The sequence below is a fragment of the Lepisma saccharinum genome, chromosome 24 (genome assembly GCF_977018435.1).
Source record: "Lepisma saccharinum chromosome 24, izLepSacc3.1, whole genome shotgun sequence".
Classification (NCBI taxonomy): domain Eukaryota; kingdom Metazoa; phylum Arthropoda; class Insecta; order Zygentoma; family Lepismatidae; genus Lepisma; species Lepisma saccharinum.
The window spans coordinates 57,796,854-57,809,295 of NC_139252.1; the positions used below are offsets into that span (position 1 = coordinate 57,796,854).

The 12,442-nt window shown below is 44.8% G+C and overlaps 1 protein-coding gene across 4 annotated transcripts in view; it reads right to left on the reverse strand.

Moving 5' to 3' along the window:
• The window catches only part of Ca-alpha1T (Ca[2+]-channel protein alpha[[1]] subunit T), a 172,222-nt gene that overhangs the window by 53,698 nt on the left and 106,082 nt on the right, over positions 1 to 12,442 (reverse strand). For all 4 annotated transcript variants that reach the window (XM_083110833.1, XM_083110835.1, XM_083110832.1 and 1 more), the window contains one exon: positions 12,285 to 12,440. In XM_083110833.1, coding sequence (XP_082966959.1) covers positions 12,285 to 12,440 — 156 coding nt within the window. The remainder of the gene's footprint in view (positions 1 to 12,284; positions 12,441 to 12,442) is intronic.

Here is a 12,442-nt window from a genome sequence, read left to right on the forward strand (position 1 = left end):
TAAATTTTTTTGATTTTTTTACGCAAGGCCATGATCTTACGGATGCACGTGACATTAAGCGTGTCTCGTGAAAAATACACGTGAAGATTAGCTTCCGTACAACCGGCTGGATTTGTAACGCCGCGATAAACATTAACTTCCGTACCGGGCAGAATGCCTGTTCCGGCGGCGTGGAATTTGCGCCACTCCCCAAGTTCACGTTGAAAGGGGAGAGGCCGGCTGCGACCATGATGCTCGGGTAGAGTGACGTAAAGTCCAATGTCAAAATAATCTCATCCTCCGTTCTGTTTTTGAGTGCCACGTTCATGTGAGGGTTACGGCGTACGTAACCCCCGACCAGCTTGTGATGATACTCGAGATGTTGCCGTGGGAAACACAATCATCGCTTGTTCTGCAATGCTTTGCTGAAATAGTAATGCGAGAGATGCAAGTTGAGTTTGTGCCCTCGAACCTGGTCCGTACGCAACATGCTCTGGCAGCACAATTCGGGTCGCCCTAAACTCAGAGGCCTAGTGAGTTGGCAATACTGACACGACCTAGTTTTTGCTTATATTGTCACCGCAACCGGATGCGACGACGGGCATTATCTTCTCCCCACCAGGTTGAAGTACAACGAAACATACTTCAGCGTGTACGAGGAGAGGTTCCCGAAAAGGTAACGCACCACTTCGATGCCGTCCAATTCGAGTTTCGGACGACCAGAAAATCAGAGGCAATATTGATACGGCCTAGTAAGTTGGCAACATTAGTAGACCCAAATGGAGAGTTCTGCGACCGAAAGTGAGGCTCGGTGAGGCTCGCCTTAATGGTTTGCTCTTGTAAGGCATAAGCCTTATTTTCTCGCAGTGTTGCCAACATCTTACTCGAAAAAATCACTAAGGTTTTTCTCCACGTTCCACTGCATAGGGTATCCTCGGGCAAACGCATGGGAAAGAGTACCGTGTGACTTCTCGTCGATATTTTGGTTCCTGCTTTGAATCCTCCCGCCTGATAGTATGCTGCGTCCGTTTTGGATAATTTCAACGTTCCCACTGCCGTCGACGTGATGCCTGGATAATCTATTCTGTCGATGACGGTGTTGTGTTTCCTCGCCTCTACCTGCGAGAACAGGTGAGGCACGAAGTTGTCCACGAGTATCAAATTTGCTGCTGCGGGGAACGCGTATCCGCTTTCCTTCTTCACCACGTCGAATTCAAGGTAGAGGTCCGCTCTGTGAGGATGAACGAACCCGTCCCCTACGTCCACGTCGTATTCGATCTCTCTGTTCGCTTCGTTCAAATTTCCGAACATAGGTTCTATTCATATTTTTACTTACGTATAGGCGTACATGATGAATCAGCAAACATATTTTTTCTAAGTCTTGCTGTTTCCAAGATAACCCTATTTCCGGTCGCCATTTTCGATTTCCGAGCATAGGTTCTATTCATATTTTACTCACATATAGGCGTACGTGATGAATCCGAAAACAGATTTCTCCTAAGTTTTACCGTTTCCAAGATAACCCCATTTCCGGTCGCTATTTTCGATTTCCGAGCATAGGTTCTATTCATATTTTACTCGCGTATAGGTGTACGTGATGAATCTGAAAACAGATTTCTCCTAAGTCTTACTGTTTCCAAGATAACCCCACTTCCGGTCGCTATTTTCGATTTCCGAGCATAGGTTCTATTCATATTTTACTCACATATAGGCGTACGTGACGAATCCGCAAACAGATTTCTCCTAAGTCTTACTGTTTCCAAGATAACGCCACTTCCGGTCGCCATTTTGGATTTCCGAGCATAGGTTCTATTCATACTTTTTCTCACATATAGGTGTACATGACAAATCCGCAAACAGATTTCTCCTAAGTCTTACCGTTTCCAAGATAACGCCACTTCCGGTCGCCATTTTGGATTTCCGAACATAGGTTCTATTCATACTTTTTCTCACGTATAGGTGTACATGACGAATCCGCAAACAGATTCTTGCTAAGTCTTACCGTTTCCAAGATAACCCTATTTCCGGTCGCTATTTTGGATTTCCGAGCACAGGTTCTATTCATACTTTTTCTCACGTATAGGTGTACGTGATGAATCACCAAACAGATTTTTCATAAGTTATGAATTGGAGGGTTCTATGACAACCTATATTAATTCTCGTAAGAGAACAGAACGTGTCCTACGGGGCAAGTTAAGGGGCATGTGCATGGCCAAAGGGGAAGTTTTTTTGCGCGCTCAAGCATGATTTAATTTTATTATATTTTCAGATTGACCACAAAACAAGGTGTTGACAGGCAGTGTGTATATATATTGTAAGAAGATGTTTCATTATCAACCTCTACTTCTTGCAGTACATCCTGGACACAGCGTTGCAGGTTAACAAAGGATTTTTGGTCAGTATATATTTTTTTTCTTAAAACTGTTCGGTTACTCGCTCGTTCCTGACATCATACACAAAAGTTTTCTCCGCGATGAGGATGACGCTACACAGAGTGTCGGCAGGCAAGGCATCGTGGAACTCGCACACAATCTTGATGTTGGTGCGATCGTTAACAACCACCTGCTTTCTTTTAGATGTGTTGATGACGAACATGGGTCTGCGAGCTATGAACTCGTTTGGATTGTAGTACACGTCCACGTTACCGGAAGTCACTCGTTTGTAAGCTGTGTACGCCTCGTACAGTTTCAGGTAGTCCTCTTCTGCGATGTTTAGGTTGTAGTTCTCACGTGGGAAAACTTCGTTCCTGCCATTTTTGAGGTAAATGTTCTTAATCTTGCAGTTGTCGAACTGGCTTGAATTTTTCTCCTGATTGTTACCCCTTCCTGTCTGGAAGAGTATGGCTGCAAACTCGGGCATGTCGTACCGAATGTTGTTGAATTGCGTGGTTACGTCAAATTCGAAATGATTGCCGGAAGCAGGTTTTTGCACACACTGGTAGCCATAAAACTGAATGGACACTTGAGGATTCTTCAGGATGTCGGCTTTGTACTTGAGAGCATAGTTTGATTCGTATTCTACCACTGGCACGCGCAGCTCCATGGACCTTACAATACACTTGGCAGCGTCGGGTAGTGTGTTGGGAAGCAAGGTAGTCCCGTCCGGGCCCAAAGTGCTGTATCGCATCAGTGCGTCGTTGTCGTTGGCAGCTCTGCGAAAAGTGACGCGCAAACCACCCTTCCACATGATCTCCTTGTAGTCCGAGAAGAAACCGGGCAGCAGACGCATGGGAAACAGTACTGTGTGACTTTGAGTTTTGATTTTTGTACCTGCTTCGAATCCCCCTGCCTGGTAGTATGCTGCACCGGTCTTGGAGAGTTTCAGTGTTCCCACGGCAGTCGAGGTAATCCCGGGGTAGTCAACCCTATCGATGACGGTGCCGTGCTTTCTAACTTCCACCTGTGAGAATAGGTACGGCACAAAATTATCTACGAGTCTTAGGTTTGCGTTGGCAAGAAATGCTTCGCCGTTGTCTCTCTTCACTACATCAAACTTGACGTACAAATCAGCTCTGTGAGGGTGAATGAATCCATCCCCGACGTCCACATCGTATTCTATCTCTCGATTCGCTTCGTTAAGGTTGGCAAACGTGCGACGGTTGGGAGGGAAGGACTGCAACTCGTAACTTTCGATTTGTTCCATGATGGCTATTTATTATATGTTAATCTCCACGACGGCAGTGGTCGCGGCTCCTGCAAAATCAACTACCTCCCCCTTTTTGTTTGTCACTGCTAATTCTATGTTGTCTATGCGATTACGATATACAGGAAAGTATATCGGTGGGGAGGGTGTGTAGATAATTGGCTCCATGAACTCAGAGTTTGGTTTGAACGTAACGATAATACCTGTCTGCTTGTGACTCCCTGGGATGCCGTCAGAGGATTTGGTGATCATATCTTGATTATTTTTTACAGAGCAGTTCGGGTAGGTTGTTATTTATAGACCCCACCCCAATTTTTTTTTGTTTTGTGTTCATGGCGATGGTCGTACCTAATGCGGCGACCCGTTCGCCCAGCGAGATGTCTCTGCTGACGAGTCTCCCGAAAGCTGCGTGCTCTAACTTTCTGTCAGCATCATGACGTACATCGAGATCGGTATTGGTATTGTAGGCAATATCGTGATTCTTGCATGCAGCATCCAGGGGATTCACACTCTTGTCGCCTCTCTTTAGTCGCTGTTCGAGTTTGGTACCGGGACCGCGGTACTGGTAACCTGGCAAGTGCATCTTGAAGGGTAGCTTGTTGATGATGTCGTTCACGAGACCTCGACCTTCGGCCACGTTCCAAAATTTCGGAGGTAGGGTGTTGATGATTTTGATGAGGTACCCTATGCCTTTGTCGTCATTCACAATGAAGTTGGCAAGCTTGGAGCTAACCATGTCCACAATTCCTACCTTCTCGTTGCGAAAGTTGCTGTTGCCTGCATTCTCCTCTCCTGCAATAACCAACAACCTGTCTATGAGCTTGCGCACGTCGTCAACCCATACAAACTCTTTGGGCAGGTTGTTGTAGAGTTTGATGCTGCTGCCTGTTTTGACCTGGTTTCATATCGGCTTGATGAGGTTCTTGTATTTTTCGCCGCTGCTAGATTTGACGCGATTCTGCGTAGCGTCGTTGTTTTGGTACAAGGCATCCGTCATGATCAAAATTTCCTTGTAACTTTGGTAATCTTCGTCTGTGTAATCTCTTGGCTGCTTTTTTGGTGATGAGTTCCCACAGTCCAACCGTGCCGGGATACCTGTTCCAGCTGTTTTTCTCACCCAAATTGACTTTCACGTTGTCACCCTCGAACGTGACTTTCGATTTTCCGATTTTCCAAACCACGCCCTCGTTGAGTTCCATGGTTGGGTACAATCCGAAAACCTCGTTTTTCTCGAACTAAACTCAACGGCCTGTTGATCAATCAATTTTCGGCACGGTTGGACTGTGGGAACTCATCACCAAAAAAGCAGCCAAGAGATTACACAGACGAAGATTACCAAAGTTACAAGGAAATTTTGATCATGACGGATGCCTTGTACCAAAACAACGACGCTACGCAGAATCGCGTCAAATCTAGCAGCGGCGAAAAATACAAGAACCTCATCAAGCCGATATGGAACCAGGTCAAAACAGGCAGCAGCATCAAACTCTACAACAACCTGCCCAAAGAGTTTGTATGGGTTGACGACGTGCGCAAGCTCATAGACAGGTTGTTGGTTATTGCAGGAGAGGAGAATGCAGGCAACAGCAACTTTCGCAACGAGAAGGTAGGAATTGTGGACATGGTTAGCTCCAAGCTTGCCAACTTCATTGTGAATGACGACAAAGGCATAGGGTACCTCATCAAAATCATCAACACCCTACCTCCGAAATTTTGGAACGTGGCCGAAGGTCGAGGTCTCGTGAACGACATCATCAACAAGCTACCCTTCAAGATGCACTTGCCAGGTTACCAGTACCGCGGTCCCGGTACCAAACTCGAACAGCGACTAAAGAGAGGCGACAAGAGTGTGAATCCCCTGGATGCTGCATGCAAGAATCACGATATTGCCTACAATACCAATACCGATCTCGATGTACGTCATGATGCTGACAGAAAGTTAGAGCACGCAGCTTTCGGGAGACTCGTCAGCAGAGACATCTCGCTGGGCGAACGGGTCGCCGCATTAGGTACGACCATCGCCATGAACACAAAACAAAAAAAAATTGGGGTGGGGTCTATAAATAACAACCTACCCGAACTGCTCTGTAAAAAATAATCAAGATATGATCACCAAATCCTCTGACGGCATCCCAGGGAGTCACAAGCAGACAGGTATTATCGTTACGTTCAAACCAAACTCTGAGTTCATGGAGCCAATTATCTACACACCCTCCCCACCGATATACTTTCCTGTATATCGTAATCGCATAGACAACATAGAATTAGCAGTGACAAACAAAAAGGGGGAGGTAGTTGATTTTGCAGGAGCCGCGACCACTGCCGTCGTGGAGATTAACATATAATAAATAGCCATCATGGAACAAATCGAAAGTTACGAGTTGCAGTCCTTCCCTCCCAACCGTCGCACGTTTGCCAACCTTAACGAAGCGAATCGAGAGATAGAATACGATGTGGACGTCGGGGATGGATTCATTCACCCTCACAGAGCTGATTTGTACGTCAAGTTTGATGTAGTGAAGAGAGACAACGGCGAAGCATTTCTTGCCAACGCAAACCTAAGACTCGTAGATAATTTTGTGCCGTACCTATTCTCACAGGTGGAAGTTAGAAAGCACGGCACCGTCATCGATAGGGTTGACTACCCCGGGATTACCTCGACTGCCGTGGGAACACTGAAACTCTCCAAGACCGGTGCAGCATACTACCAGGCAGGGGGATTCGAAGCAGGTACAAAAATCAAAACTCAAAGTCACACAGTACTGTTTCCCATGCGTCTGCTGCCCGGTTTCTTCTCGGACTACAAGGAGATCATGTGGAAGGGTGGTTTGCGCGTCACTTTTCGCAGAGCTGCCAACGACAACGACGCACTGATGCGATACAGCACTTTGGGCCCGGACGGGACTACCTTGCTTCCCAACACACTACCCGACGCTGCCAAGTGTATTGTAAGGTCCATGGAGCTGCGCGTGCCAGTGGTAGAATACGAATCAAACTATGCTCTCAAGTACAAAGCCGACATCCTGAAGAATCCTCAAGTGTCCATTCAGTTTTATGGCTACCAGTGTGTGCAAAAACCTGCTTCCGGCAATCATTTCGAATTTGACGTAACCACGCAATTCAACAACATTCGGTACGACATGCCCGAGTTTGCAGCCATACTCTTCCAGACAGGAAGGGGTAACAATCAGGAGAAAAATTCAAGCCAGTTCGACAACTGCAAGATTAAGAACATTTACCTCAAAAATGGCAGGAACGAAGTTTTCCCACGTGAGAACTACAACCTAAACATCGCAGAAGAGGACTACCTGAAACTGTACGAGGCGTACACAGCTTACAAACGAGTGACTTCCGGTAACGTGGACGTGTACTACAATCCAAACGAGTTCATAGCTCGCAGACCCATGTTCGTCATCAACACATCTAAAAGAAAGCAGGTGGTTGTTAACGATCGCACCAACATCAAGATTGTGTGCGAGTTCCACGATGCCTTGCCTGCCGACACTCTGTGTAGCGTCATCCTCATCGCGGAGAAAACTTTTGTGTATGATGTCAGGAACGAGCGAGTAACCGAACAGTTTTAAGAAAAAAAATATATACTGACCAAAAATCCTTTGTTAACCTGCAACGCTGTGTCCAGGATGTACTGCAAGAAGTAGAGGTTGATAATGAAACATCTTCTTACAATATATATACACACTGCCTGTCAACACCTTGTTTTGTGGTCAATCTGAAAATATAATAAAATTAAATCATGCTTGAGCGCGCAAAAAAACTTCCCCTTTGGCCATGCACATGCCCCTTAACTTGCCCCGTAGGACACGTTCTGTTCTCTTACGAGAATTAATATAGGTTGTCATAGAACCCTCCAATTCATAACTTATGAAAAATCTGTTTGGTGATTCATCACGTACACCTATACGTGAGAAAAAGTATGAATAGAACCTGTGCTCGGAAATCCAAAATAGCGACCGGAAATAGGGTTATCTTGGAAACGGTAAGACTTAGCAAGAATCTGTTTGCGGATTCGTCATGTACACCTATACGTGAGAAAAAGTATGAATAGAACCTATGTTCGGAAATCCAAAATGGCGACCGGAAGTGGCGTTATCTTGGAAACGGTAAGACTTAGGAGAAATCTGTTTGCGGATTTGTCATGTACACCTATATGTGAGAAAAAGTATGAATAGAACCTATGCTCGGAAATCCAAAATGGCGACCGGAAGTGGCGTTATCTTGGAAACAGTAAGACTTAGGAGAAATCTGTTTGCGGATTCGTCACGTACGCCTATATGTGAGTAAAATATGAATAGAACCTATGCTCGGAAATCGAAAATAGCGACCGGAAGTGGGGTTATCTTGGAAACAGTAAGACTTAGGAGAAATCTGTTTTCAGATTCATCACGTACACCTATACGCGAGTAAAATATGAATAGAACCTATGCTCGGAAATCGAAAATAGCGACCGGAAATGGGGTTATCTTGGAAACGGTAAAACTTAGGAGAAATCTGTTTTCGGATTCATCACGTACGCCTATATGTGAGTAAAATATGAATAGAACCTATGCTCGGAAATCGAAAATGGCGACCGGAAATAGGGTTATCTTGGAAACAGCAAGACTTAGAAAAAATATGTTTGCTGATTCATCATGTACGCCTATACGTAAGTAAAAATATGAATAGAACCTATGTTCGGAAATTTGAACGAAGCGAACAGAGAGATCGAATACGACGTGGACGTAGGGGACGGGTTCGTTCATCCTCACAGAGCGGACCTCTACCTTGAATTCGACGTGGTGAAGAAGGAAAGCGGATACGCGTTCCCCGCAGCAGCAAATTTGATACTCGTGGACAACTTCGTGCCTCACCTGTTCTCGCAGGTAGAGGCGAGGAAACACAACACCGTCATCGACAGAATAGATTATCCAGGCATCACGTCGACGGCAGTGGGAACGTTGAAATTATCCAAAACGGACGCAGCATACTATCAGGCGGGAGGATTCAAAGCAGGAACCAAAATATCGACGAGAAGTCACACGGTACTCTTTCCCATGCGTTTGCCCGAGGATACCCTATGCAGTGGAACGTGGAGAAAAACCTTAGTGATTTTTTCGAGTAAGATGTTGGCAACACTGCGAGAAAATAAGGCTTATGCCTTACAAGAGCAAACCATTAAGGCGAGCCTCACCGAGCCTCACTTTCGGTCGCAGAACTCTCCATTTGGGTCTACTAATGTTGCCAACTTACTAGGCCGTATCAATATTGCCTCTGATTTTCTGGTCGTCCGAAACTCGAATTGGACGGCATCGAAGTGGTGCGTTACCTTTTCGGGAACCTCTCCTCGTACACGCTGAAGTATGTTTCGTTGTACTTCAACCTGGTGGGGAGAAGATAATGCCCGTCGTCGCATCCGGTTGCGGTGACAATATAAGCAAAAACTAGGTCGTGTCAGTATTGCCAACTCACTAGGCCTCTGAGTTTAGGGCGACCCGAATTGTGCTGCCAGAGCATGTTGCGTACGGACCAGGTTCGAGGGCACAAACTCAACTTGCATCTCTCGCATTACTATTTCAGCAAAGCGTTGCAGAACAAGCGATGATTGTGTTTCCCACGGCAACATCTCGAGTATCATCACAAGCTGGTCGGGGGTTACGTACGCCGTAACCCTCACATGAACGTGGCACTCAAAAACAGAACGGAGGATGAGATTATTTTGACATTGGACTTTACGTCACTCTACCCGAGCATCATGGTCGCAGCCGGCCTCTCCCCTTTCAACGTGAACTTGGGGAGTGGCGCAAATTCCACGCCGCCGGAACAGGCATTCTGCCCGGTACGGAAGTTAATGTTTATCGCGGCGTTACAAATCCAGCCGGTTGTACGGAAGCTAATCTTCACGTGTATTTTTCACGAGACACGCTTAATGTCACGTGCATCCGTAAGATCATGGCCTTGCGTAAAAAAATCAAAAAAATTTAAAAACAATAAGACTTTACCGCCAGGCAAACTGCTCGAAATAGATGCCAAACAGAACACAGTTAAATTAATAATAAATAGTATGCACAGGTAAATATACAAATTGAAAAACACCCCCGAAGAGATTTGTCCCCCACGTCAATCAATTTTACGTTCGAAGATCGTACGGGAAAACCTTTACTTTTTTGGTTGGGCACCACGCACTCCTGGCGGGGTTATGGGGGCCAGGAATCCTAAAAAACAACAATTATTATTATTTTGTTTGTTTGCTTGCGTCACAATACACGCGCGCGTGTGTGTGTGTGTGTGTGTGGCACATCGTTCCCCCGAGAGAGGTTTACAAAAGTCACGATATATAAACATTGCCGGAGTTGGAAAATTACGATATGGCGCATTCGCTCATTACTGTTGTCAGCTATAAGTTTTTCTCTCTCCATCTTACAGCAACGTTGGCATCTCTATTTTTTTTTAGTTGTAAGTAAATTGCCAACACACTCTAGTTAATAATACTACATATTATACGCACACACGCACACACATACTATATTACCATCCACCCATCTCCCTCTCTTTTACGGCAGTACGTGTTTGTTGCCGGCTCTCCTTGTTTAGTATGTGTAGGTTGGCAAAAATTGCTTTATGCACTGTAAGGCAAGCCTCAAGCAAAGTTGCCAGCTCCTTGCTTTAGGTTAGGTTAGACCTGGTTAGGTTAGGTTAGGTTAGGTTAGGTTGGGTTAGGTTAGGTTAGGGTGGGTTAGGTTAGGTTAGGTTAGGTTAGGTTAGGGTAGGTTAGGTTAGGTTAGGTTAGGTTAGGGTGGGTTAGGTTAGGTTAGGTTAGGTTAGGGTGGGTGTTGGCAGCTGTCGGTTGTTTAACTCTTCCCTCTCTCTCTCTCCTCTCTCTTTTTTTTCTTGTAAAAGGCTATGGCAAAAATACCAGTAGGTTGGCAAAAATTGCTTTATGCACTGTAACGCAAGCCTCAAGCAAAGTTGCCAGCTCCTTGCTTTAGGTTAGGTTAGACCAAGAAAAAAAAAGCTGTAGGTGGGTGTTGGTAGTTGTCGGTTGTTTAACTCTTCCCTTTCTCTCTTTTCTCTCTTTTTTGTAAAAAGCTATGGCAAAAATACCAGTAGGTTGGCAACCTTGCTTTAGGTTATGTTAGACCAAGAAAAAAAAGGCTGTAGGTGGGCTGTCGGTTGTTTAACTCTTCCCTCTCTCTCTCTCTCCTCTCTCTTTTTGTAAAAAGCCATAGCAAAAGTACCAGTAGGTTGGCAACTTTGCTTTATGCACTGTAAGGCAAGCCTCAAGCAAGGTTGCCAGCTCCTTGCTTTATGCACTGTAAGGCAAGCCTCAAGCAAGGTTGCCAGCTCCTTGCTTTAGGCTAGGTTAGACCCAAATAAAAACCTTGGTGATTTTTTCGAGTAAAATATTGGCAACACTGCAAGAAAATAGGGCTTATGCCTTACAAGAGCAAACCATTAAGGCAAGCCTCAAGCAAGATTGCCAGCTTCTTGCTTTAGGTTACGTTAGACCCCAAAAAAAAACCTTGGTGATTTTTTCGAGTGAGGAGTTGGCAACACTGCGAGAAAATGAGGCTCATGCCTTACGAGAGAAATCCATTAAGGCAAGCCTCACCGAGCCTCACTTTCGGGCGCAGAACCCGGGCACCTGCACTACTGATGTATTTTTCTTTATGTGTGTTCAATAAGATACACACACACAACCATTTTATGCTCAGATAGGCTAATCGGGACCGGGTCTACATTTTAAAATGGGATCCGAAGCACTGTACAGTCACGGACACTGCTGGGTTGTAAAAAATCCATTGACTTTCAATGGAATTATTACAACCCAGAAGTGTCCGTGACTGTACAATGTAGTGTCACAAACGATATTAATGCAAAATTACTAACAGAAACTACTGTAAAATGGTGTAATATATTCATACATAATATAATATATTTTCGTAAACAATGACGGCTCAGTAGCCGAGTGCTTTATGCTGCACGTCACGTTCTTCCCACCAACGGCCCTAGGTTCGAGTCATAGTGTGAGTGTACCTTTGAGAGTCTCCCTTCATCAATTTCAACTAATCATTATTCATCCTCATTGTCGGAATTACACTATAGTGTAAACTAAAAGCACAACACGAGCAATGTTTCTTGCTATTCCCTTTTATGAAAATTGAAGGCGTTGGTGAATTGTTTTTCAAATAAAATGTACAATATTTTACCGTTAAAACGTAACGATCTCCTTGTTAATTTACAAAAACGTAACGCAAGCGGTTTTTTTGTGAGCGCGAGCGCATTCATGACGTCACCTGTCTGTATATACGCCAGTTTAGAACCGTTCGGAATATTAGACATGCGGTCACACATATTATACAGCGTTGGAACATTTAAGAAAAATATCAAATTTAAGTCTGAATATTTTATCTTACATAAAGATAGATCAATATTATAAACTGTAGTTATATGAAACATAAATATGGTTATGAAAACAAAATCATGAAAATTACATAACTATGTAGCAGGCATGAGTTCTTGATTTGTGTGTGTGTGTGTGTGTCTGTGTGTGTGTGTGTGTGTAAAATTCCAATGGGGAATTCAATTGAGAGACTTTCAACCTGCGAGTTGAAAATGAAAGGTTTAGAGTTTACTGCAGTCAAAATAAGAAAACCACTGTGGCTTACATTGGGTTAATGTTATTATTGTTGAGGCCATTGTTGAGAACAATCTCCTCGCCTTCCTCCTCAGACCCCGAGTAGCATCTGTCTCTGCTCTTGGACTTCTTCTTCAGGGAGGGTCTGCCCAGCTTCCACGAGCATCTTCGCTGCATCTTCGGCGTGCT